Raw genomic sequence first — 27,245 nt, 5'->3', positions numbered from 1 at the left:
ATGCAAGAACTGAGGAGGGGGAATGAGTACTTGGCAGTTGGTCAGTGCAGTCCCAGACGTGCATTCCTCCTATTTCCCCCTCCTTTCTGTTCCATCCAGATGCATCCCTGCATTGTTTTCCAGTATTTTTGTAGGGTGTCTTATTATTTTCTGTTTGTTCAATTTGTGTTTTTTCATCTTCCTCATTAAAGACAAGTTGGTTTTCCTCCCTTCAGTACTTTCCTCGCTACAGTATTTCCTGTATCTCCATTTTTATTTTGAGCATTTAAGGGTAAGCTGCTGTTCCCTGAGGGACACTGAGCAAGGACAATGCAGGAAATTTGGAGTGGTGAAGCAGGGAGCAAGCAAGGTTTGCTGATCATGGTGGTCCCCTTGCTTTTGGGATTGCCTGTTCTCCCCTCCATCAGAGAGGAGATTTTCCTCTCCGATGAATTAACGAGCGCCATGGAAAAGGCATCTGGTGACATGCCAGTGACGCTGGCGGCTGACGTCGCACTGGGGAGGAGTGGGAGGCTGGAGCGAGCGTGCTGGGAAGCACGTCGGCACTGCCTGCCATGGCACACAGCTCCTGGCGCTGCCTGCGGCTGCCAGGGCCCTGCCAGCGCTGCCAGCAAGGGCAGGAGGAGGCTGGGACGAGCTCACAAGCAGCAGTGTCTGGAGGGTTGCAGGGGCTGGTCAGTGGGGAGATGCTGGGGAGTGCTGGGTGATACTGGCAGGACCCGTCAGAGGCTGCCAATGCACGGGGAGGGAGGTCTCCAGCTAGCCAAGGGTGTGATTTTGTGCTCCTGAGCTGGACTAGGGGGGAGTTCCTGATCAGGAACAATTTGTTTCTGATTTCTGTAAATGCACAAACAAACAAAAGAGCTTGGCAGTGAGGCAGCCTTGTGATGGGGCTCATGGAAGAGGGCTCAGACCCAGTATGTGCGTCTGATGTGAAGGCATGGAGCTGGCTTGCTTTTATGTTTGGAGCCATGGGTGCAGGCGAGGATGGATGGACCAAACCAAAGCTTGCTCCAGCAGTGGCCCTGGGGGCCTGAGTGACACCAGCCTCAGTGAATGAAGCCTGTTCCCGAAGTCAGCGAGAGCTGGCTTTGCTCTGGAGGGTCTTCAGAAAGGGCTTGGCAGAGCCAGCAGCCACGGGGGCTCTGCAGCACGTGCCAGCACTGTTCCTGACAGGGGTCTAGTAAGGTTTAGGGAAGAAATGTACCATGAGGGTGGTGAGACCCTGCCCAGGTTGCTCCAACCCTGGAGGTGTTCAAGGCCAGGTTGGACGGAGCTTTGGCAACCTGGTCTAGTGGGGAATGTACCAAATGGGGTTGGACCAGTTCATCTTTGAAAGGCCCTTCCAACCAAACCATTCTTGTCAGTCCACATCCTATGAAAAAGATACTTGTGTAAGTGCTCGGTCCTGTGAGGTGCATTTTTTCCCTTCTGACATTTCCTATCCTTTTGCTGCAGCCTCTTTAGTAGCACTCTATGATCAGGGCTGCTGCTAAAGCCTCATGATGACCAAAGCCCATTTCTCTTTTTTATTAAATGCCTTATGGTGGTTGCTCATGGGCTGCTATTTGCAGAGATGCAGTGGGCTGCCATGCAGCAGGTAGGTCTTAGGGACCTTCCCAGCCCTTCTGTGCCCAAAGCCATCTGCTCCGACACCCGACAGAGCTGCAGGTTGCAGTGACTAGTTTACCTGACCAGGGTGTTGCCCTAGCAAACCTTCTGGTGGGGAGCTATCAGGTGGCCACTGCCCTGCCCAGGGCCCAGGGTGGGAGAATGGGGAGAGCCAGGGGTGGAAGGGACTGGGCCCCACAACAGCAGAACAACCAGCCAGGCTGCCTGGGAATGGGCCATGAGGAACACAGTTTTTCATTTGGATCTCCCAAATTTATAGAACAACGTACTCTGTAAATTAAACTTTATTTTATGACCTCATTCAGAAAGAAAGCAAACGAGACAAACAAGGGCTCAATACCCTTTGCACAGACGAGTCTAACGTGGATTCACTAATCCATCACTTAACTCATGAGGTTTCTAACTCAAAAGTTCTCTAATTCGTAACTTCAAACTCATAACTTGCAAATTGTAACTCACGCATCTGTGAGTAAAACAGTTACCTAGCAGAGGGTGAGAGTGCTCGTCCTCCCTCCTCCATCGCAGTGCAGGTGTCCTCTGTATCGCACTGGGAAGCACGAAAACCTCAGCAGTCCGGCTGCTGTTGGATCTACTTTAGAAACTTCCTTGGGTAAGCTGGTGTGGTTATACCTTCCAGCTTGGAAGTTTGATCTATACCATTTCCATGAGTTAGTGGATTCTGAAGAAACCGCCAGACAACCAACACACAAGGGTGATGGCTTCAGGAGACAGCCAGCTGCAGGTGGCAGCAGCTGCAGAATGACCTTTAGCGCTTTCCAGCCACTGTGTCCTGCCCAGGTGTTGTCCTCGCTTGGACCTAATGGTGCTGGTCCCAGCATATTAGCCAGAATCCGAGCAGGGGTTGAGTGAGGAGTCACACAGTTCCCTGCACTTCAGTCCATGTTTGAAAATATAAACCAGGCTTTATTTTTAAAGAAAAAAAATGCTGGATTGGGCAGCAGAGGTGTCTGAACTCTCTAGTGGGTTCTTTCTGGGGCTTTATTTTGCACATGGTACTTTGGGTACCGAATAACAGTGTCTTGAAGAGTACTCCCTTGCAGTTGGAGCTCCAGGTGGTAGGACTTCTTTGGGTCATTTTTTTTTTTCCACCAGTGCTAGAAAAAGACTTCTTTATAGCTAGAGGTAATAGTTGGTCTTTATAATGGAAATGCGTGACTCTAAAAATAACCTTTCCACAATTCCCTGGCTGGCTGCCTTTCTGCATGAGGCTCTGCTTCTCTTTGTCCAAATGGGGTCACCGTATGTGATCTACATCACCTTGTGCAGGGGGTTAAGGACTTCCCTCCTCCTGTGGACCCAGTCCCTCAATCAGGCCCTGCTTCTCCACTGCCCTTTGTTCTGCTCAGTGGCCAGGGCCGTCTTTGGCACAGTTTGGATTCACTCTTTCATCCTGAACAATTTAAATATGGCATTCAGAGTACATCTGCTTTTGGGAAGAGCCATGGGTGTGTCCTGGGTCAAATAACTGCTGGGCCCATGATGGGTCATGCAGAAGTGGGCTGTGTTGGTGAACCTGTGGGACCTTCTCCATGGAAGTCCTCTGCTCCCAGCAAAGCTGTCTGTGCCCCTGCCCAAGGGGAGTGGTCCACCAGACAGGCCAGGGGAGGTGTCAAATATATGTCCTGATGTAGGCTTGTGTTAGGTGGCAGATATCTTGCAGCAAACGAGCTTTGAGACATCCTCTTTTCTGTCGGGTCTCACATCCAGTTTCTCACAGCTTGTGGCATGTATTGTCGTGCTATCCTGCAGAGTGCCATCTGAGGTGGCCTGGGATGGCCAGTGGCCCTCTAGAGCTCTGCCTCCTACTCTAGGCTCTGGGGTTTGGAGAGATCCAAAACCATGTGGGTTTTTGTTTTGTTTTGTTTTTTTTAACTCAGTCTGATGCACCTGGCATTTCATTCAGCCTTCTGGAGAAGGGTCAGATAAATGAGTATTCCTGGCCTGGGGAAAAAGCAGTGATGGATGGGGTGCTAAGGGTGGTGGAGAGCATGTCCAGGTCAGTGTTCATCACAGCTTGTTGAGGGTGGCTCAGAGCCAACCTCCTGAAGGAGGTGAGGATAAAAAGGAAAGGATGGATGAAGATGCTTTAGTGTACGGCTAGAGTGCTAGCAATAAATTTACCAACACGTGAATCTCATGACGTTCAGCCAGGTCAAGTGCAAGGTCCTGTACCTGGGTGAGGGCAATTCCCAGTACCAATGCAGACTGATGAAGGGAGGAAGGAATGGAGGGAGGCATGGATGGAGGGAGGGATGGATGGGTGGACGGACAGACAGACGGACAGATGGAGAGCACCCAGTGAAGAAGGACTGGGGCATCCTGGTGGGTGACAAATGGGACATGAGCTGGCAATGTGCACTTGCAGCCCAGAAAGCCAAGCATGGCTGGGCTCCATCCCCAGCAGCGTGACCAGCAGGACAACGGAGGGGATGCTCCCCCTCTGCTCTGCTCTCCTCACAGCCCCTGGAGCACTGCCTCCAGCTCCAGCGTCCCCAGCACAAGGCAGACATGGACCTGCTAGAGCCACTCCACAGGAGGCCACCAACATGGTCCAAGGGCTGGGACACCTCTGCTGTGGACAAAGGCTGAGAGAGTTGGGGTTGTGCAGCCGGGAGAAGAGACAGCTCCAGGCAGACCTTCCTGCAGTTGCTCAGTACCTAAAGGGCCTTCTAGGAAAGAGGGAGAGAGACTTTTGACCAGGGTCTGCAGTGACAGGACAAGGGGCAGCAGTTTTAAACTGAACAAGGGTGGGCTTAGGTTGGACATGGGGAAGAAATGTTTAACTGTGAGGGTGGTGAGACCCTGGCCCAGGTTGCCCAGAGAAGCTGTGGGTGCCCCATTCCTGGAGGAGTTTAGGACCAGGTTGGACGGGGCTTGGAGCAACCTGGTCTGGTGGGAGGTGTCCCAGCCCAGGGCAGGGGGTTGGAACCCGATGATCTTAAGGTCCCTTCCAACTCTAACCATTCTGTGATTGTATGATCCTATGATTAAAGCATAGGACAAAAAGGAATTTTTACATTGTCTCGGACATCCCTGTTACAAGACCAATTAATAAACCAGAGAATTGCAATTGCTCATTTGTGATCCCAAATTCAGCCTAATTTGTGTAACTCAGACCCAGAAGAATGATGTGCATTGCTGGAGTGTGAAGTATCTTCGTCACAGCCTGAGGGGATGACCCCCAGTGCAGCAGCGATGCTTGTGGTCAGGTCTCAGCACTGGGAGCTCGGGCACAACAGCTTGGAGCTTGGTAGATATGAGAAGCAAATCCTCCCATCATGCAGACATGCCATACTCCTACCAAAGAGCCTCCCTCTGCTTTTGTTTCAGCAAAGGGGAACCAAGTACAAGATGAAAAGTGAGAAGCTTTGGTTCAGATGATGATGACCTGCTCCTTTATATCATGTGTGCACAGAATAAGTTTAAAGCACTATATTCTCACTGCATCCTTTTGCGTTTCTTACCACTTTTCTGTAACTCCTACTTTTGGAGTTTTATTTGCCATTGATTTACTTTCTTCTCCATTTTCCCATACGTGGTGGGGATGACGAGAATATTTCCCACCCTCTCCCAGTGGTACACAAACTGGAGCTGGGTGTTTCAGGGAGCTGGAAAACCCAGCAAGCGTCAGCTGAAGGATGGTCTGAATTTTTTGTGTCGTGCTTAAATAAGAGCAGATACCTCTGAGCTGTTTTGGTGAATTAATAATGGGAAAAGGGAGAATAATGCAGAAAGGACAGAAACATATGGGAAAGGCTTTTTTTGAATGTTTGAGACAACACATGATGTATCTTAAGATGATTAAATTCTTACATTCCAACAGTAATTCAGGTTGTTTCTAAATAGTCAGAACCGAAAATAGACACTGCTGGATCCAGTCTACCTAAGTTATCGATCAGGAAGTTTTCCAAGAGCTGAGTAAGATGGTGCCTCTGCCATTAGTGTTGATTTCCAATAAGTCTCTGCATCCCTGATGGGCATCAGGAGCTTGGGAGGTAACACAGTGTCGATTTTTTAAAGAAAGAGAGAGGGAATGAGCTGGCTAATTATTGACTGATTAACCCAACCTTGCTTCTGGGCAAAATAGTGGAGTATTTGAAGTGGAATTGAATCAAGAGAATTAAAGGAGGGTAAGACAATTAATGTAAAAATAGATGTGAGCAGATTTAGTTGGTACCTCTGCCTGCTGCATGCCTGTGGGAGGGCTGGGCCAGCTCTGCTTCCTGTAAGACCTGGCACTGCCGTTCTCCCACACCTCACAGCTCCCAGGCCTTGCCTGTAGCCCTGAGCAGGACAGCAGTGGAAGGGACAGGGTGAAGGGACAGGGTGCAGCTCGCAATGGCATTTAGTGTCATCCTGGAGCAAACAAGGGGTGGATGGAGAGGCTCAGAGGAGAGCCATGGGCAGGACGGGGCACTGGGAAGAAAATGGGAGGAGGCTGTGGAAAGGGAAGGACCAGTTTGCTCATCAGCTGGCTAATTGCTTCCAGAGAGGTGGGTGCCCCAGAACTTTGCGGGTGATGCTGTAAAAGAGCAAGGGTTGGAGATCTCTGACATTTGCCACTGGTGGGAGCAGCCATCCAAAGCTGTTCACATAAATGTTGCTGTCTTAACTGGGTGTTGTGGGCCAGGACGAGACCCCAGGGCTGTGCAGCACCCACCAGATAGCTCCTGTGCAACACTGCCGTGCTTTCATCAGGCCTGTTGCCTTCTTTGAGGTGCGTTTTAGTGGGACCTTGTTGCTGTACAAACAGAACTATGCTCTTCAGCTTGCATTGTCACTCAGGGTACATAATTATTGCCGAAAAATTAATTAAAAGATGTCCTAAACTCCTCCCTTTTTTGAGCTACTGATACTTGCTGTTTCCTGTCATCTCAGCAACTTCCTGCTTCCAAACATCAGCTCTGGTGGAGCTGGGAGCCGGAGTACCTTCATGGGATGTGGTGGGCTGGGGATGCCAGAGGCATCCCGCTAGGTTTGCTGCTGAATGCAGACCATTTCTTTCACGGCTTCCATGGCCAGCGGCCCCACAAGCATTGCAGGCAGGACAGACGGCAGATCTTGGGAGCCCTGTGTTGTGTGAGTTGGATTCGAGTTCACATGAACATCCAGGTGGAGTTGGATGGTGGAGGGTATGGCTGCCCTTCATCCCTAGCTCTTCATCACCAGCTGCAAACTCTTGTTTTATTGTGAGTAGTTGAAATGAAATACCAGCACTTTCTCCAAAAAAAGAGGAACTGGAGTGAGGCGCTGCACTGTCTGTCCCCTCTTCCTTTTGCACAGGTTTGTTACCAAATCAAAATACTTTGTCATGAGCTAACTTTGATCTCATCCTTTGTGCTGCTGGATTGTAAGTAACCAACAAGCATGACTGCAGGAGAAGCAGATACATAACGCTGCTTTCCCTTCATCCTGAGATTTGCCTCCCAGGGGGTTCTCCACCTCCAAGGCCAGCCTGGAGCAGCAGGAGCAGGCAGAGGAGGATGGCAGTAGGATGAGAACACCCCTGAGGGTAGCTCAGCTATCAGCCAGCTCAGCAACAGGCTGTGAAATGGCTTGGCACACTGGGCTTCTGGGTGTGAGGCTGCCCATGGCCACTCCATTGTTTTAAGCCCAGTTGGTGCAAAACTCCCAGTTCCCAGTTCCCAGCCAGTGGACTGGGATCCCCGCTTGTTGGTGATTGCATCTCAGCACCTTTGCTTGGCTGGACCAGCAGCCTGTGAGGAGCGTGCTGGGCTTCCAGGATGTGTGAAACAGGACCCATCACCACTAATATAAAAGGGTATTTTATAAGTTCAGTCCCACTGATTACCAATAACGAGCTATTAATATGTAATAGAAACATCAGTTAAACATCTCACTTGTGGTTTTTTTTAGTGACTTAAAAAGACAAAAGCTACAATTTTAGTCTGTTGAGGATCACCTCAAACAGAGCCAGATGGTACAGACAAGGTGTTTTGGGGAGCACCTTTAGTCCCAGGGGATCTATAAGAGCTTATCAGACCCTTCCATGCATCATCTCTGTTTTGCTCCTGTATAGAAGCCTTCTGGCATTTTGCACTGACATTGTGCCCTGTCAGCATCTCTTTCTTCCTGCTGCTTCTTGAGCAGGATCCATCACTCGTGACAGGCTGGAAGTTAAAAATCCCAGGGCTGTTGCACCCTCACGGTGGTAATGAATGTCTCCTGTGCCCTCGCTCCTGGCGAAGGCAGATGGACGGCATCGCTGTGTCCTATTTCTGCAGCTCAGCAAGCAGCTGGAGCTCCTTGTGTTCCTTTTGTGTGGAAGGGACAATCCTGGCTCTGCTCAGGGTGGTGGTTGCTCAGCTCTCTCCTGCCCATGCCTTTTGTGTGTTTTGTGTGTTCCCTCATTCTGTCATACCTGCTGCCATTGGTTGTATTGATCAGAGTTGGAAAAATTCTAGAAAATTAAGAAGGGGTTGAGTCAGCATCTTGCAAAGGGAGTGTCTACTTTTTTTTTTCATCTTGTTTTACTTAGCTTGAATAAACAAATTGCAGTGTCAGTCTCTGAACTCTGTTTCCAAGAAGGAACATCAGCCTTTGGGATCTAAAGGACTACATAGAGGTCATTGATTCCCTGAATCTTTCCGGCAAATAAGACTTCAGCTGGAAAGTCCTTCTCTGCGGAGAGTCCTTCTCCCTCCCTCCCTCCCTCCCTCCTTCCCCCAGTCTGTGCTGGTGCTGGGGGGTTGTCTGACCTGGGTGCAGAACCTTGTGCTTGGCCTGACTGAACTTTATGAGGTTCATATGGACCCACTCCTCCAGCCTGTCCAGGTCCCTTTTGATGCCACCCCTTCCCCCCAGCGTATTGACTGCCCCACTCAGCTCAGTGTCACCTGCAAACTTGCTGAGGGTGCACTTGATCCCACTGCCTGTGTTGTTGATGGAGATGTGAAATAGTATTGGTCCCAGCACAGACCCTTGAGGGACATCACCCGTTACAGGTTTCCACTTAGACATTGAGCTACTGAATGCAATAATTAGGATGTGGCCATCCACCCAATTTCTTCTCCATCTATAGTCCATCCACTAAACCCATGTCTCTCCAAATAAGAGGCAAGAAAAAGAGGACCAGGTCAAAGGCCTTACAGAAGTCCAGATAGATGACTTCTGTAGCTCTTCCTTTGTTCACTGATGCAGCCCCTCCATCTTAGAAGACCACAGGCCATTTTTTTTTTTCCACCAGTGCTAGAAAAAGACTTCTTTATAGCTAGAGGTAATAGTTGGTCTTTATAATGGAAATGCGTGACTCTAAAAATAACCTTTCCACAATTCCCTGGCTGGCTGCCTTTCTGCATGAGGCTCTGCTTCTCTTTGTCCAAATGGGGTCACCGTATGTGATCTACATCACCTTGTGCAGGGGGTTAAGGACTTCCCTCCTCCTGTGGACCCAGTCCCTCAATCAGGCCCTGCTTCTCCACTGCCCTTTGTTCTGCTCAGTGGCCAGGGCCGTCTTTGGCACAGTTTGGATTCACTCTTTCATCCTGAACAATTTAAATATGGCATTCAGAGTACATCTGCTTTTGGGAAGAGCCATGGGTGTGTCCTGGGTCAAATAACTGCTGGGCCCATGATGGGTCATGCAGAAGTGGGCTGTGTTGGTGAACCTGTGGGACCTTCTCCATGGAAGTCCTCTGCTCCCAGCAAAGCTGTCTGTGCCCCTGCCCAAGGGGAGTGGTCCACCAGACAGGCCAGGGGAGGTGTCAAATATATGTCCTGATGTAGGCTTGTGTTAGGTGGCAGATATCTTGCAGCAAACGAGCTTTGAGACATCCTCTTTTCTGTCGGGTCTCACATCCAGTTTCTCACAGCTTGTGGCATGTATTGTCGTGCTATCCTGCAGAGTGCCATCTGAGGTGGCCTGGGATGGCCAGTGGCCCTCTAGAGCTCTGCCTCCTACTCTAGGCTCTGGGGTTTGGAGAGATCCAAAACCATGTGGGTTTTTGTTTTGTTTTGTTTTTTTTAACTCAGTCTGATGCACCTGGCATTTCATTCAGCCTTCTGGAGAAGGGTCAGATAAATGAGTATTCCTGGCCTGGGGAAAAAGCAGTGATGGATGGGGTGCTAAGGGTGGTGGAGAGCATGTCCAGGTCAGTGTTCATCACAGCTTGTTGAGGGTGGCTCAGAGCCAACCTCCTGAAGGAGGTGAGGATAAAAAGGAAAGGATGGATGAAGATGCTTTAGTGTACGGCTAGAGTGCTAGCAATAAATTTACCAACACGTGAATCTCATGACGTTCAGCCAGGTCAAGTGCAAGGTCCTGTACCTGGGTGAGGGCAATTCCCAGTACCAATGCAGACTGATGAAGGGAGGAAGGAATGGAGGGAGGCATGGATGGAGGGAGGGATGGATGGGTGGACGGACAGACAGACGGACAGATGGAGAGCACCCAGTGAAGAAGGACTGGGGCATCCTGGTGGGTGACAAATGGGACATGAGCTGGCAATGTGCACTTGCAGCCCAGAAAGCCAAGCATGGCTGGGCTCCATCCCCAGCAGCGTGACCAGCAGGACAACGGAGGGGATGCTCCCCCTCTGCTCTGCTCTCCTCACAGCCCCTGGAGCACTGCCTCCAGCTCCAGCGTCCCCAGCACAAGGCAGACATGGACCTGCTAGAGCCACTCCACAGGAGGCCACCAACATGGTCCAAGGGCTGGGACACCTCTGCTGTGGACAAAGGCTGAGAGAGTTGGGGTTGTGCAGCCGGGAGAAGAGACAGCTCCAGGCAGACCTTCCTGCAGTTGCTCAGTACCTAAAGGGCCTTCTAGGAAAGAGGGAGAGAGACTTTTGACCAGGGTCTGCAGTGACAGGACAAGGGGCAGCAGTTTTAAACTGAACAAGGGTGGGCTTAGGTTGGACATGGGGAAGAAATGTTTAACTGTGAGGGTGGTGAGACCCTGGCCCAGGTTGCCCAGAGAAGCTGTGGGTGCCCCATTCCTGGAGGAGTTTAGGACCAGGTTGGACGGGGCTTGGAGCAACCTGGTCTGGTGGGAGGTGTCCCAGCCCAGGGCAGGGGGTTGGAACCCGATGATCTTAAGGTCCCTTCCAACTCTAACCATTCTGTGATTGTATGATCCTATGATTAAAGCATAGGACAAAAAGGAATTTTTACATTGTCTCGGACATCCCTGTTACAAGACCAATTAATAAACCAGAGAATTGCAATTGCTCATTTGTGATCCCAAATTCAGCCTAATTTGTGTAACTCAGACCCAGAAGAATGATGTGCATTGCTGGAGTGTGAAGTATCTTCGTCACAGCCTGAGGGGATGACCCCCAGTGCAGCAGCGATGCTTGTGGTCAGGTCTCAGCACTGGGAGCTCGGGCACAACAGCTTGGAGCTTGGTAGATATGAGAAGCAAATCCTCCCATCATGCAGACATGCCATACTCCTACCAAAGAGCCTCCCTCTGCTTTTGTTTCAGCAAAGGGGAACCAAGTACAAGATGAAAAGTGAGAAGCTTTGGTTCAGATGATGATGACCTGCTCCTTTATATCATGTGTGCACAGAATAAGTTTAAAGCACTATATTCTCACTGCATCCTTTTGCGTTTCTTACCACTTTTCTGTAACTCCTACTTTTGGAGTTTTATTTGCCATTGATTTACTTTCTTCTCCATTTTCCCATACGTGGTGGGGATGACGAGAATATTTCCCACCCTCTCCCAGTGGTACACAAACTGGAGCTGGGTGTTTCAGGGAGCTGGAAAACCCAGCAAGCGTCAGCTGAAGGATGGTCTGAATTTTTTGTGTCGTGCTTAAATAAGAGCAGATACCTCTGAGCTGTTTTGGTGAATTAATAATGGGAAAAGGGAGAATAATGCAGAAAGGACAGAAACATATGGGAAAGGCTTTTTTTGAATGTTTGAGACAACACATGATGTATCTTAAGATGATTAAATTCTTACATTCCAACAGTAATTCAGGTTGTTTCTAAATAGTCAGAACCGAAAATAGACACTGCTGGATCCAGTCTACCTAAGTTATCGATCAGGAAGTTTTCCAAGAGCTGAGTAAGATGGTGCCTCTGCCATTAGTGTTGATTTCCAATAAGTCTCTGCATCCCTGATGGGCATCAGGAGCTTGGGAGGTAACACAGTGTCGATTTTTTAAAGAAAGAGAGAGGGAATGAGCTGGCTAATTATTGACTGATTAACCCAACCTTGCTTCTGGGCAAAATAGTGGAGTATTTGAAGTGGAATTGAATCAAGAGAATTAAAGGAGGGTAAGACAATTAATGTAAAAATAGATGTGAGCAGATTTAGTTGGTACCTCTGCCTGCTGCATGCCTGTGGGAGGGCTGGGCCAGTTCTGCTTCCTGTAAGACCTGGCACTGCCGTTCTCCCACACCTCACAGCTCCCAGGCCTTGCCTGTAGCCCTGAGCAGGACAGCAGTGGAAGGGACAGGGTGAAGGGACAGGGTGCAGCTCGCAATGGCATTTAGTGTCATCCTGGAGCAAACAAGGGGTGGATGGAGAGGCTCAGAGGAGAGCCATGGGCAGGACGGGGCACTGGGAAGAAAATGGGAGGAGGCTGTGGAAAGGGAAGGACCAGTTTGCTCATCAGCTGGCTAATTGCTTCCAGAGAGGTGGGTGCCCCAGAACTTTGCGGGTGATGCTGTAAAAGAGCAAGGGTTGGAGATCTCTGACATTTGCCACTGGTGGGAGCAGCCATCCAAAGCTGTTCACATAAATGTTGCTGTCTTAACTGGGTGTTGTGGGCCAGGACGAGACCCCAGGGCTGTGCAGCACCCACCAGATAGCTCCTGTGCAACACTGCCGTGCTTTCATCAGGCCTGTTGCCTTCTTTGAGGTGCGTTTTAGTGGGACCTTGTTGCTGTACAAACAGAACTATGCTCTTCAGCTTGCATTGTCACTCAGGGTACATAATTATTGCCGAAAAATTAATTAAAAGATGTCCTAAACTCCTCCCTTTTTTGAGCTACTGATACTTGCTGTTTCCTGTCATCTCAGCAACTTCCTGCTTCCAAACATCAGCTCTGGTGGAGCTGGGAGCCGGAGTACCTTCATGGGATGTGGTGGGCTGGGGATGCCAGAGGCATCCCGCTAGGTTTGCTGCTGAATGCAGACCATTTCTTTCACGGCTTCCATGGCCAGCGGCCCCACAAGCATTGCAGGCAGGACAGACGGCAGATCTTGGGAGCCCTGTGTTGTGTGAGTTGGATTCGAGTTCACATGAACATCCAGGTGGAGTTGGATGGTGGAGGGTATAGCTGCCCTTCATCCCTAGCTCTTCATCACCAGCTGCAAACTCTTGTTTTATTGTGAGTAGTTGAAATGAAATACCAGCACTTTCTCCAAAAAAAGAGGAACTGGAGTGAGGCGCTGCACTGTCTGTCCCCTCTTCCTTTTGCACAGGTTTGTTACCAAATCAAAATACTTTGTCATGAGCTAACTTTGATCTCATCCTTTGTGCTGCTGGATTGTAAGTAACCAACAAGCATGACTGCAGGAGAAGCAGATACATAACGCTGCTTTCCCTTCATCCTGAGATTTGCCTCCCAGGGGGTTCTCCACCTCCAAGGCCAGCCTGGAGCAGCAGGAGCAGGCAGAGGAGGATGGCAGTAGGATGAGAACACCCCTGAGGGTAGCTCAGCTATCAGCCAGCTCAGCAACAGGCTGTGAAATGGCTTGGCACACTGGGCTTCTGGGTGTGAGGCTGCCCATGGCCACTCCATTGTTTTAAGCCCAGTTGGTGCAAAACTCCCAGTTCCCAGTTCCCAGCCAGTGGACTGGGATCCCCGCTTGTTGGTGATTGCATCTCAGCACCTTTGCTTGGCTGGACCAGCAGCCTGTGAGGAGCGTGCTGGGCTTCCAGGATGTGTGAAACAGGACCCATCACCACTAATATAAAAGGGTATTTTATAAGTTCAGTCCCACTGATTACCAATAACGAGCTATTAATATGTAATAGAAACATCAGTTAAACATCTCACTTGTGGTTTTTTTTAGTGACTTAAAAAGACAAAAGCTACAATTTTAGTCTGTTGAGGATCACCTCAAACAGAGCCAGATGGTACAGACAAGGTGTTTTGGGGAGCACCTTTAGTCCCAGGGGATCTATAAGAGCTTATCAGACCCTTCCATGCATCATCTCTGTTTTGCTCCTGTATAGAAGCCTTCTGGCATTTTGCACTGACATTGTGCCCTGTCAGCATCTCTTTCTTCCTGCTGCTTCTTGAGCAGGATCCATCACTCGTGACAGGCTGGAAGTTAAAAATCCCAGGGCTGTTGCACCCTCACGGTGGTAATGAATGTCTCCTGTGCCCTCGCTCCTGGCGAAGGCAGATGGACGGCATCGCTGTGTCCTATTTCTGCAGCTCAGCAAGCAGCTGGAGCTCCTTGTGTTCCTTTTGTGTGGAAGGGACAATCCTGGCTCTGCTCAGGGTGGTGGTTGCTCAGCTCTCTCCTGCCCATGCCTTTTGTGTGTTTTGTGTGTTCCCTCATTCTGTCATACCTGCTGCCATTGGTTGTATTGATCAGAGTTGGAAAAATTCTAGAAAATTAAGAAGGGGTTGAGTCAGCATCTTGCAAAGGGAGTGTCTACTTTTTTTTTTCATCTTGTTTTACTTAGCTTGAATAAACAAATTGCAGTGTCAGTCTCTGAACTCTGTTTCCAAGAAGGAACATCAGCCTTTGGGATCTAAAGGACTACATAGAGGTCATTGATTCCCTGAATCTTTCCGGCAAATAAGACTTCAGCTGGAAAGTCCTTCTCTGCGGAGAGTCCTTCTCCCTCCCTCCCTCCCTCCCTCCTTCCCCCAGTCTGTGCTGGTGCTGGGGGGTTGTCTGACCTGGGTGCAGAACCTTGTGCTTGGCCTGACTGAACTTTATGAGGTTCATATGGACCCACTCCTCCAGCCTGTCCAGGTCCCTTTTGATGCCACCCCTTCCCCCCAGCGTATTGACTGCCCCACTCAGCTCAGTGTCACCTGCAAACTTGCTGAGGGTGCACTTGATCCCACTGCCTGTGTTGTTGATGGAGATGTGAAATAGTATTGGTCCCAGCACAGACCCTTGAGGGACATCACCCGTTACAGGTTTCCACTTAGACATTGAGCTACTGAATGCAATAATTAGGATGTGGCCATCCACCCAATTTCTTCTCCATCTATAGTCCATCCACTAAACCCATGTCTCTCCAAATAAGAGGCAAGAAAAAGAGGACCAGGTCAAAGGCCTTACAGAAGTCCAGATAGATGACTTCTGTAGCTCTTCCTTTGTTCACTGATGCAGCCCCTCCATCTTAGAAGACCACAGGCTTAGTCAGGCACAATTTGCCCTTGGTGAAGCCATGTTGGCTGTGTCTCATCACCTCCCTGTCACCCATATGTTTCAACATGTCTTCCAGGAGGATCTGCTCCATGATCTTACTGGGCATGGAGGTAAGGCTAACTTGTCAGTAGTTACCATCCTGGGGCTGGAACAGCCTTTCTAGCCAAGCTCTTCCCTGGTGGTTTTTAAAACAGGATTCATTTTTATTACTTTAGCTCCATGAAACACTATGGCAAATGTTTCAATCAACTCCGTAGCTCCCTAGGAAGGACCTCTTATGGTGTGCTCCCAGAAACTGGGTAGCTCATAGGGCTGCAAGGTCTGTGCTTCCTCTTTGCATTCACCTTTAAAAAGTACCCTACATTTTGTAAATATATGTGCCAAGATAAACAGGCACAACAATGGTAACCTGCAAGAGACAGACGTTTTAAGGCAAAAAAGGTTTATTTTTTGAAATTTCCTTGGGGAATTGTAATCAGGATCTTCTTAATTTTTTTATTGAAAAAGCAAAGTCTTTGCCAAAAAGATTGGTTTTCCCAGCTTTGTCAGGGAACTCAGTTATGAGTTAGTTTGAAATTGTACTTTTCTTGATTATGTTGGTTGCCTGTTGTCGGTAAAAAATTGCAGGTCACAAAGAGGCGAAGGTTTATTAATCTGAGTAATAAGTGAGTGAGGAGGCTTCAACGGCTGAGAACCGTATTGTGTGTATTGGCACGCTGAGGCATGCTGCAATGGGTGGGTGTCAGTTAACTCTGAAGGGTGGAGGTCTGGGACCTGCTGCTGCTGCCACCTTCCTCGCTGCTGTGCAGTTTGGAGGCTTTTTCCCTCCTCCTTTATTGGTGATGGTGAATGGCAATGCTGGATGTTGGGCTGCAGGCAGGAGTCCCCTCACCCCAAGGAGCATCCTGCATGGCAGCTCTGGGCACCGTCTCGCCCGTGGACCAAAGCCTCTTCTCCCCTCCCAGCCTGGGTACCCGGCTCCACAGTGCTGCTGGCCATGGGGGCATCCCTGCTCCCCTTCTGTGCACAGAGCCAGCAGGAACAGAGCAGATGTCTCGGGTCAGCTGTGGGATGTGGGGAGCCCAGCCCGTCCTCTTAAATATCACATCTTGACCTGTAGCGCTGCTCTGCTCACCGGGGTGACTCCGGCCATAGTGTTGGTGAAGTTGTGGTACTTCAGCTTCCTATTGCTGAATGTTACTCACCTTGAACAGTTAAATAGATTTGAGTGAGTCACTTAAACAGACGCCATGGATATGAAAATAATTCTCTGGGAAGCCTGTGCCTGCCAGGTCGCCAAGTAATCCTCGCACATCCTGTGACTTAAAGCCAACCAGAAGAAGTGTTTTCTCCCCGCTGCTCAGTTGGAAATATTTTGAGGGAAGGCAGCCTATTTGCCCATCCCGTGTCCCCTCCATCCATCTGCATGGTCCTGTCCCCTTCCTGCACGGCCAGTGCAGGGGGATGCTCACCACTTGCCCTGTGCGTCCTCAGTAATAGCACCACTGCAGTGTGTCCCCCAGCCCGAATTGACAGGGAGAAGGGAAAGTACATAGCAGTAAGTTGCATGAAATTGTTTCACAGGACCAAAAGTGGATACAAGTGGGAAGGGACCTTGGAGGTCCCTGGTCCAGTACCCTCCAGCAGGTCCATTAGATCAAGTTGCTCAGGACCTCACCCAGCCATATGCTGAATATCCTTAGGGATAGACATCCCACTGCCTCTTTGGGTTCACTGTTATCGCCTTCATGATGACAATTTTTTTCCTAATATCTAATTTGAATTTTACTTGTCCCAGCTTGTCCATCGCTGCTTGTCCTGTCCCTGTGCACCCCCAAGCTTCAGCAAGAAGCTGAAAGTCACCTGCAGTGACCAGCAAGAAGTTGTGCTCCAGCTTCTCTCCACCCTCTTGCTGGATAGTCATAGGTAGCACTAGGAACCCCCTTTGCTTTCCTCTTCCCAGGTGAACAAGCCCAGCTCTTGGCCTGTCCCCATGTTCATAGCAGCCTGTTGTCCCCTGCCACTCCTGGGTTTTTGTCTGCTTCCCCATCAGCTGGCCCAGCCTCTTTGGGTGCAGGGGGTTACTCAGCCCAGCCTGGTTTGTTTCCTTATTCAATACAAGGTCTTTCAAGAATGGGGAAAAAAAGTAATTAGTCACCTAAATGAGAATTCAAACTCAAAATTTGAGTGAGTCACTCAAATTTCCTTTCCCTTTTCCCTTTCCCTGCGTTTGTGCTTATTCTCTAGCAAATCCATAATTGTACCACTTCTCCAGTTGAGACCACTGTGTTGGCATGCTCAGAAATACCAGCAGCCTGGGCTGAGGGTATTCACAGACGTGCTCATTTTCTCCTTTTCCCAATAGTGCCAAAACTCTTACCTCTGAGTCAGAAATGTGTACAACTGTCAATAGGATGTGACCTTCCCCCAGCACATTCCCATCATCATGTTTTTCTAATTATGCCTGTGACTGCCAGCTGGGAGTGTACAGCATCAGAGCTACCACAGCCATCGAAATGACTCAGTTAATGTGCCTAGAGTCTATTAAACAAAGTTTTATTTAATTAAGTAAGTCTTGATCTCATCAAAATCAAGAGGGAGCATTAGGGTGGCAGCATTGCATTTCCGAGAAATCATATTTGAATTGCAGGTGGTTTGTACTTTCTTTAGTATCTGGATCTTGAGATCTTCCAACATGCTGGTCTCACTGCTGAGTGTTGGCGTTGACCAGTTCCAGGGCTGGGGCATGGTTGTATCCCTGGCAAGTCAGCTGGGCTGCCACAAGCCCATAGGTGAGCACAGGGCCTTTCGTACCACTCATCTTTTTTTGCAGGGGCACAGCATGAAGGTCTGTGCCCCCGGCTCCAGCCCTCCTGCTGAGTGCAGGGGGTCCGGCAGCACAGGGTGGCGAGGGGCACACCTGCACATCTCGGCTCCTTTGAGGACACAGGGTTCTGGGAGAGGAACCTGGCTGAGATCACACACTCACAGAGTGGTTTGGAAAGATGATCCAGTCCAATCCCCTGCCCTGGGCAGGGGCACCTCCCACTAGACCAGGTTGCTCAAAGCCCCATTCAACCTGGCCTTGAACTCCTCCAGGGATGGGGCTGAAGTCCCCTCTGGAGAGATGCTGAGAGTCACTGACGGGCTCTTCTCCTGGTGGGAGCTGTGTACAGGTCACGCAGGCAGGCCTGGGATGCCTGTGGGGACAGGAAGGAAGGGACTTGCTTGTACTTGTTTTTATTTGCAAGTCCTGTGCCCCTACCTGTTAAAATACAAGAACAGCTTTACATCCTCCCACTGCTGCCAGGCTGCTCCAAGTCATTCCTGAGATGTGGGCTCGGGGAAATGGGGGGGTTTCTGGCCCCTTCAACCCTTACTTTTCTGGCAAAAGCAGCAAATTCAAGCTGGGGAGTGAACACACACACACTCTGGCTTAGTCAGGGGGTGCCGGTGGAAGGCGTGACCTTTCATAATGCCCCGGGGTGGGCTGGCTGGCGTGGCAGGAGCCCTTGGAGAGCATAAGATTTTTGGTGTCTGGCAGTGGTTTTCTCTCTACTGCAGGAACCAACACTGTGGGTTGTGTATCCCACCCCACCCCCACTTTCTGCAGAGACCTGATTATGAGGCAGGTTAGGCTTTGGGGGCAGGAGGTCCTGCAGAACGGCTCCTCAGCTTCCTGCTTCCCAACCAGCAGCAGCATCATTTCCAGGCTCGGGACTGTGAGGAGAGTCCAACGGGGTGTGTGGGGTGGAAGCGCTCCCAGTCTGGAGGTGGGAGTGCTCGCAGCTCTGGTCTCCACACGCTATGGAGCCAGGCAGCAGATTTTCATGGTGTCACCAACGCATCTGTGTTTGCTCTTTTCTTTCTCTTCAGAAACGAAAGAGGAGCTGGAAGAGCTGATGTCTGACATAAAGAAGACGGCAAACAAAGTGCGCTCCAAGCTAAAGAGTGAGTATTTGCCTGGGATGCTGCTGTGGGGCTCTGCCCTCTGCGCTCCTGCCCTGCAGCCCCAGTAGCAGGTACCGTGGTTCCCATGCCAGACTGGGGATGCAGCAGGCAGGGAGCATTGCTGCCCCAGGTCCTGCTCCGTGCCCCAGTTGCTCAGTGCTTCCCACTCACCCCGTGACCAGAAATGCTGTGGGGGCACTGGCTGTCACCCTAACCCTGTACCAGCGCTAGCTTGCATCTTATTTGGGTCAAGACCGCTCTGGGGTGGTTTGCTCTAGGAGCAAAGGGAACATTACATATGCACAGCCTGGCCCCATCTGGCATCCTGAGCTGGCACTGGGAGAGGTCGCAGAGCTGGGGTAAGGGACAGACAGAAGTGGCATCTGCAATTGCTTTGCAGGGATCACCTGGGGATGGGCATGACCTTCCCTCCTCCTAGCATCCTCTAGCTGCTTTTATTTGCCCTTTGTGAATTTATGCCCTTGTACCCCATTCCAAATGGAGGTGAGGGAACGGGGCCATGAGAACCTGATGGGCTGCAAGCAAGTCCCATGCCACCAGCACTGGCAGGTGTTGGACTCTCCCAGTGAGAGAGTGGCTCTGAGTAAAGCCACGGCATGGCTAAAGGTTGGGTAGCCAGGGCTGAGTGGTTGAAGAGGTGCTGCTGTGGGCCTTGCAAGCCTCCAAAAAGACATGAGCCACATTGGCACAGGCAGCATAGGCAGGTGCAGCACCGAGATGTCGATGGAGAGCCATGGTCCCTTTTCCCTGTGAGGCTCCAGCTGGGCTAGGTGGTGCTCTCGGCTCTCCAGCAGTGTGCTAGCACAAGACATGTTGCCCTGGAACTCCTGTTTCTCGCTGCCCGCATTCTGCTCCCACCAGACTGATCTTTGCTTTTCCATCCCCAGTATAGGCTGCACCGCTGGTGGCTCTGTCCAAGGCAGCGGTGCCTCCTGCCTGTCCCGGTTACACTGGAGGCAGGAGGTAGCACTGCCCTGGACATGGGCTCTGTGGGCCAGGTAGTGGGGAAGAAAGGGGCCGTTGGGCTTGGGCAGGTTAATCTGTCTCATCAGCACACCCCATTGTCTTGGCGTGCCTCTGTCTTAGTGCAGGCACAGAGCAAGGCCAGTGTGACCATTGGTTTCCACCATTGGAAGATCATTCAATCTCTTTGACAAATGGGGAGAATAACATGACTGTCAGGCTGCCAATGGCTGACTTGTGCTAGAGCATTCAGACAAGCCCAAGATTGGACCCCAGGGATTCAGGGGGTCAGTGAGAGCAGCAGCATCTTGAGGCAGGAGGCAGATCATCCCAGCACAGCTCAGATTGACTTGCAGAGGTCTTGGCCTTCAGCGTGGGATTTGGTTGCTAGTTGCAAAAGATTTGGCCGTGTCTGAAGGGTGGGAGAGGAGCTGGTGCTTCCCCCATGGTAGCAGCATTCTCCCTAATCCCAGGGTTTTCTGGGAGCTCCACAGTCGTGGAGGACTTAGATACATCTGGAGCCATTGGTTGGATTTGTCACTAGTGGCATGACCATGTCCTCTGTGTGCGCTAGAAGACTTGTAGCTCCGTTGTCCCCTTGCTGCCCTCTGCCTTCCTGATATGTGATCTCAGCTATACCCAAAGGAGAGCTAGGAGCCAGCTAACCTGTTTCATAAACCATGGACCCTTCCCACAGACCAAAGCCTCCAGCCATACTGGGATTCCTGGTGTCCAGGTGGGGACAGGGTGTAGACTGTGCAAAACAAAAATTCTTTTCCATAGGTACTTTGTTCTGTGTTTTTTAAGGGGCTTTCAGAGCCTAAAGGTTTGCAGGACAGGCTCCAATTACTGTTTTCTTCTTCAAGAAAAAACTCACCGGTATCAAATTTACCTGGAGCAGCAGATTGTTAGTCCTTGTGCTTTAACCCAAACCGCCTCATGGCCAGTATGATCAGTGAAAGAAAACAGTCAGGACTGATCAAAAACACCATCTGCTGACAATGGATTGACTTCTTTAGGACAGACATTGCTCATGCAGTGGCTAATTCTAATTACCAGCTTCTTGGGAAAATGTGATTTTATTAATTATCATAAATGCACAATGTTTGCCAATACTGTTTCTTGGGAACAGGGAGTGATTTATGACAAGTGTGGAGGAAGACCAATTGATGATGAAATAAGCTGGGCAGGCAGCAGGGAGTGCCCTCACAGGCAGGGGGGTGCACAGGAGAAAATCCATGGCCGTCTGGCTGTTTTGAACAGGGTCTTTCCCATCAGCTCTGGATACAGACGCTTGTTCCAGGAGAGAGTAGGAGGGAGTGCAGAATTTGTGCTGATGTTCTCCAACACTTCCCCGGAGCATGCCATGCTGTTGGACACCCTCTGCCAGTACCATGAAGGGTTCCCCAGGCCCACAGTCTTCCTTACAGCACTGCTACTCTCTGCAGGGTGGTACTGTGGGGCCACCCGTGCTAACCAGCAGAAACACAGGAGCCCAATGCGGCAGTGGTGTCCTGCGCTCAGTCCTGCTGCACTGGGTTGTAATTGGGAGCCACTGGGCAGCTCAAGAGAATGGGGAACCCCTGCTGCAGGAGGAACCTGCCCCACGCTGAGCTCATGGGACCTGCTCTAGCATGGAAGGTGCTGGGTACAGCCAGTCTTTGAGAGCTGTGGGACATCTGCATTGGGAATGGAGTCATCAGCAAACTCAAGGGATGCCACCAGCTCACACCTGGTGGTCTACACGAAAACATGTATTTCTGCACACTTGGGCCAGCCTGCTGATGAGAGCTTTCTTCCAGGCCTTTTAAGTCCCTGAATTTAAGTTAATTCAGACACTAGCATGTCCTGAGCTGGCCTTGAGGAGGCCATTTGCACTGCCTTGCTCTGTGCCAGACCTCCTGCCCTGCAACCCCATGCCCTTTCCATGCTCGAACTGCAATGGGATGCTGAGCAGGGCAGTGCTCTTCTCTTTTCTGATTTATGGTCTCTGGGCAGGTGAGGAATTCATCCCTTAGTTGCATTATGTGGCATAATTAAAAGGACAAATCTCTGCTTTGCTGCAGAGGACTGTTCAGCTCTTGCCAGCCTGGTGGGTCCTCCCCGTGCAAGGCCAGGCAGCTGGCAGATGTACTATTTTTAGGGTCCCTGGAGCTTTTGTATTTTTCAGAGACATTTTAGCTCTGGGTTTCCTCCTTCTGCCTTGCAGGGGGAGAACAGCACTGTATTTTATTTGAATACCAGAAAGTACAGGGGTCAAACCCCAACATTACATCAATTTTGTATTGAAACCCTCACTTACCAGCCCTAGAGTGACGGGTGCTGCCCTTGACAGCACCAAGTCTTGGCTGATGGCCAGGCACTGAGTGCTTTGCAGTAATGAAATGGGCTTTGCTGCCAGTCCAGGCTAAATTGTGGGCGATAGTCAGGAGCTGGGGACTGCTCAGTGCCAGATGCACCTCGATTCACGGACCTCAGTTTTTTACAATCCTTTTGCCAGATACCCTTTTTTTCTTCTCTAAACAGCGCAAAATAATCTGTGTCCTTCTACCCCGACCAGGTATTGAGCAGAGTATTGAACAAGAGGAAGGATTGAACAGGTCATCTGCTGACCTGCGGATACGGAAAACTCAGGTGAGTCTCTGCCCTGTGGCACTGGGAAGGGAAGGCAGTTGAGGGATCCCATGAGGTGATGGGAGAGGAGAGCTGTGCTTGGCTTTAGAGCAATCAAGTTCTAGTATAAAAATATTGGGCAAAGTAATGCAGCACATTTCCAAATGGATCAGCAAAAAGCCAGCCTGAAAGACGTGTAACTTAAGTATGTGCAGTGGGAGCTGTGGAGGGGAGGGCAGCAAGCATCGGCTTTGTCCTTGTGTGCAAGTCTGGGTGTCTGTGTGGATGAACAGGCAGGTGGGTTTCTTCACATCCATGTTAAGCATCTCACTAAAGCTGACTTTGACTGGAGCAAAAATACCCTCTGAAGTGCCAGCTTTGGGGGAGAACGTTTGCTTGCATTGTGTTCAGAAACCCGAAGGCTCTGTGTTTCTAGAGTGCCTGGAAGCATGCTTGAAGAGCTCATAGGTGAGACCAAGGCTTACTGATGCAACTGGGTAACTCACCTAAAATTTCACTTAATCTAAGAAGATGGATGGTCTTTCAGAAAGTACTGTGCAGGCCTGCATCCTGTTGGAAATGTTCCTGTCTGTTGGGGCTGTGGTTGCCCCTCCACCAGCCATCGATGTGACTTCACAGTTGAGGAAATGTTAGTCTTTTGAAGGGCTGACACAACTCTTCCTCATGTTCCCATGAAACCACCAGTAACTAGCACCTTCTTTTGATGGGCTTAGCTGAGGGTAGAGGTAGAGATGGGGTGTGCCTCCCTCTGTCTGTATGGTCCTGAGGCTGTGTTATGCTCAGTTGTGATGAAGACTCTTGCTGCTTGTACTTCAGGCTGCAGACAAGGCCGGGTGGAGCGTGTTTGCTCTATAAGAGATACGAGTGGAGGGATGTTGGGCTTGTCCTTGAGTCCAACAGCATGTGCTAGAAACTGGAAGTTGTGGATCCTGCTTTGAGCCAGAGGCTGGGCTGCATGACCTCATGAAGTTCCTTCCAGCCTGAATTATCCTAAAATTCTGAGTAACTTCCCTCCCACTGATCCAAAGTCAAGAAATAGCTTAGAAGTACTTGGTGAAAGAAATGTTGGAGTGTCTTGTAGAGAGGCTTTTCTCTCAGGAGCAGCTGGTTGCGGTGGGAAGGTCTGATTGCTGCAGATGTCCCTGCTGAGCACTGCTCAGGTCCTGGCCCGAGGCAGCTGGAAAGCGAGGACTGGTCACAAACATCTCTCTGATATCTGTGGTGTGGTGCTATTGGGAAGACTTTGAGCACACCAACAGAGAGAGAACTGCCAATGGGGCCATGGCAAGGCCAACAGTGTGGCAGAAGGTGCCAAAAGAAAAGTTCCTTGGGGAAGCAGCGGGCAGGCATAACCTGGGAGGGCAGTACAGAGCACCTGGGGAGTGCCAAGGGAAAGGACGTTGGGGGGAAGCTGGGGACAGGGGAGATGACTGAGCTTCATACACTGCTCACACAGCCTGCAGAATCTTCACAGGTCTCAGGTTAACTCAGAAGCATTTGACCATTGATGACCTGAGGTCTCATAAGACAAGGTTCCCCATGGTCTCCAGCTGCTTTTGAAACCAGGGCTTGAATTCTTAAATAATGTGTACTTTGTGAAAATAGGACATGCTTTCACTGATTTTCTGAAGTCAGAGCTATGCAATTGTCTTGGACATCCCAGGATCGCAGACCATATAGGGATGGAGGCAGGAGAGACAAGGCTGTAGCTCTAGTGGCCTCTGTTGGATCAGCCAGTGGTGTAAGTTTGTCTGGATCAGGCATAGGCATGGTGGCCCCTTGGCCCCAGCACGTGTGCAAGACTTGGTGCTGACCAGAGCTGCCACACTCTGCTTGCACCATGCAGGGGAGCGTAGGTGGCACCTGGCACTGCACCCACAAAGAGGTCAACTCCAGGTTATAGAGGAAAGTGGATCCAAAAGAGTTAATTTGTGCTGGGTTGGCACCTTGTGTTGTGTGACCGTGACACTTTTTATTAAGTCCATCCATTGTCAGCTGTGGCCTGAGCTCTAAAACCTGATCTAGTTTAGCTTGATGAAATGGCGTTAGATAGAGAAGATTATTCATCTCCAGAAAAAGTATACAAAGCAAACAAGTGGTATAACTTGGCCGTACAACTCAGTAATGGGCTGAAAATGTGGGTTAATTCTTGTGGGAAAGTGATTGTGAAAGACCATGATGTTTTATGGCTTTGGATCCTCCATGTCGTTGTCACAGCTTCTTAAAATCAGCCCCCTCTGGGCTGAAACTTTGTCTTCTGCCCCACCAAGCAGGGTTGCTGTGTAGTTTTTACTGTGGGTTGGCTGACCTCCTAGTGATCCTTTGGTGAAAGAGCACCTGACAAGATGTAGTCATTGCTCCAGCAGTGGAATCTGCCTCTGCATTGGGAGCTCCAGTGCCTTGTCCCTGCTGGTCGTACTGGAGGAGTGGATGAAAACAAGGCGTCTTGGAGCAGTGAAGCAAGGCCTTGTTCTGCCCTGAAGATTGTGTTTTAGCAAACCATTAAACTGATAAAGGCAGTGGGAGCTGCCAGCATTGCTTTTTAATGCCCAAGAGTGGGGAGCCAGGCATGGATCTGCTGCTCTCACAGGGGGTTTATGCACAAATAAAGCTCAGTAAAAATTCTACTTTCTCTAAGCACTCCACAGTGACAACAGAGGGGATTTGGCATTTATAGTTGTATCTCCATTTCAGTCTGGGAAGCCACTCACATAGTCACCTCTCCCATGTGGCAATCGGTGCCAATTCAATACAGTGGTGACGTTAAATGATCACCTCTGCAGAGACAGCTTCCAACTTGGAGCCCAGCACCCTCCTGGCCCTGAAAAAGCAAGAGAAAGGCTTCAGGGTTGTCTCTAGAGCAAGTGGGAAGGAGAATTGCTGGGGCATAGCAAAGCCAAAGCAAAGGATGGTGCAACAGCACACAGAAAAGCAGGAGAGCAGCAAGTCCCTGTGGACACCAGCTCTCCTGTCCCTTCCGGAGGGGTCCTGGCATGGGCAGAGCTCTGCTCTAGCTGGGCAGTGTCGGGGGAAGTCAGCAGATCTCTTCCCAGAAAAATCCTCTGCCCTTCCTACTGCAGAGACACTGCTGTGTGCTGACAGCTTTGCTGTGAAAGCCCCCACCAGGCCTTCTGCGCTGCTGTGCTCTGCACTGTGCCCTTCAGGAGCTCAAATGCAAGTGCTGGGTGGCAGTGGCAGGGAGGGGGCAGTTGAAGATGGCTGTCCCTGGTGTCAGCTGTGGTGTGCCTATGTTTCCCAGGCAAAAGTATTACTTCTGCAATGTCTGAGGAAACTAGAGGTGGCCACAAATCGTTGTTGTGTAGCCCCAGGCCAGGGTTTAGATTTGCTCCATGTTGGAGCTCTGTGGTTCAGACATCATCCTGGCATATGGGAGAGTGGGATGCAAGGCTCTGCTCCATCATAGAGTCATGGAATGGTTTGGATTGGAAGCGACCTTCAAAGATCATCCAGTCCAAACCCTCTGCCTAATCTCCCACCAGACCAGGTTCCTCCAAGCCCCATCCAACCTGGCCTTGAACCTCTCCAGGGATGGGGCAGCCACAGCTTCTCTGGGAAACCTGGGCCAGGGTCTCACCACCCTCACAGTTAAACATTTCTTCCCCATGTCCAACCTAAGCCCACCCTTGTTCAGTTTAAAACTGCTGCCCCTTGTCCTGTCACTGCTGGCCCTGGTCAAAAGTCTCAATCTTTCTTTATACAGCCATCTATATACAGCTGCTGTAAGGTCTTCCCAGAACCATCTCTTCTCCTGGCTGCACATCCCCAACTCACTCAGCTGTGGTCAAGGAAGTGGCAGATTTTGTTGTAATTTAGCCATTTCCTAGCATTTCTCTAGGGTCTCCTAGTAACCAGGGGAGAGGAGCTCCTCTGAGGTGCAGCTCAAGGCATTGGGAGGCTGAGATGGGCAACGTAGCACACTGCTCTGCTTCAGGGCTTTGACATTGGACCTGGCTGGTCTCCGACTCTGGGCTCCTGCAGCCCTGTGTCTTCCTGGAGTGCTGGGACATGTGCATGTGCCCAGTGTGCATGCTTGTGTGTGCTGGACAGGAGGGTAGCTGGCACAGGGGCACAGAGCAGTATTGTCCCCGGGTTGCTGTATTGGCTTTGCTTGTGCACTGCGGGTAAAAGGAGCTGACAGCTCTGGCAGCACTGGCAAGCAGCACTGTCGGGAGGTGTGTGTGTGACGGGTGAGCTGTATCGATGTGACTGTTGTAGCTGTCACCCAAGGAAGTGTGGGGTGAGCTTGAGTTAAGGCGGTTTTCTGGCAGGAACATACCATTCGTGTGAAAAAGTCCCTGGCCCTTGTTTGTGTCGGTTTTGCCACGGTACCCAGTGCACTGCTGATGTGATTTTGAATTTTTGGTGCCATGGGACAGAACCTCAGCACGGGCACCACACTGCAATGGAGCTACCCTATGGCATTGGCTGTGTTTGTAGCATGGATGTCCCCCTTGGACTACCGGCCATCCAGTGCCAGCTGCATCAGGTTGCTGATGGCTTTGTCCAGCTGTGTTCTCAGTATCTAGAAGGATGGAGATGCCATGGGCATAGGTCCATGGGTCATCTGGGCCCTGATCCAGTGTTTGACTGCCCTTATGATGATTTTTTCCCCCTTAATATTTAACTGGAATTCCCTGTGTCCCAACTCGTTCTGTCGCCTCTTGTCCTGCCCTTGTGCACCACCAAG

General features: G+C 50.4%; 1 protein-coding gene across 1 annotated transcript in view; it reads left to right on the top strand.

Annotated features, from left to right (window-relative positions):
• STX1A (syntaxin 1A) overlaps positions 1 to 27,245 on the top strand; it is a 93,405-nt gene that overhangs the window by 33,953 nt on the left and 32,207 nt on the right. Inside the window, exons 3-4 of the mRNA XM_014959709.1 lie at positions 18,845 to 18,919; positions 22,464 to 22,537. Of these exons, the coding sequence (XP_014815195.1) occupies positions 18,845 to 18,919; positions 22,464 to 22,537 (149 nt within the window). The remainder of the gene's footprint in view (positions 1 to 18,844; positions 18,920 to 22,463; positions 22,538 to 27,245) is intronic.

The sequence above is a fragment of the Calidris pugnax genome, unplaced genomic scaffold (assembly GCF_001431845.1).
Source record: "Calidris pugnax isolate Ruff unplaced genomic scaffold, ASM143184v1 scaffold461, whole genome shotgun sequence".
In the NCBI taxonomy this organism is placed as follows: Eukaryota; Metazoa; Chordata; class Aves; order Charadriiformes; family Scolopacidae; genus Calidris; species Calidris pugnax.
This window is presented reverse-complemented; position numbering and strand designations above follow the sequence as displayed.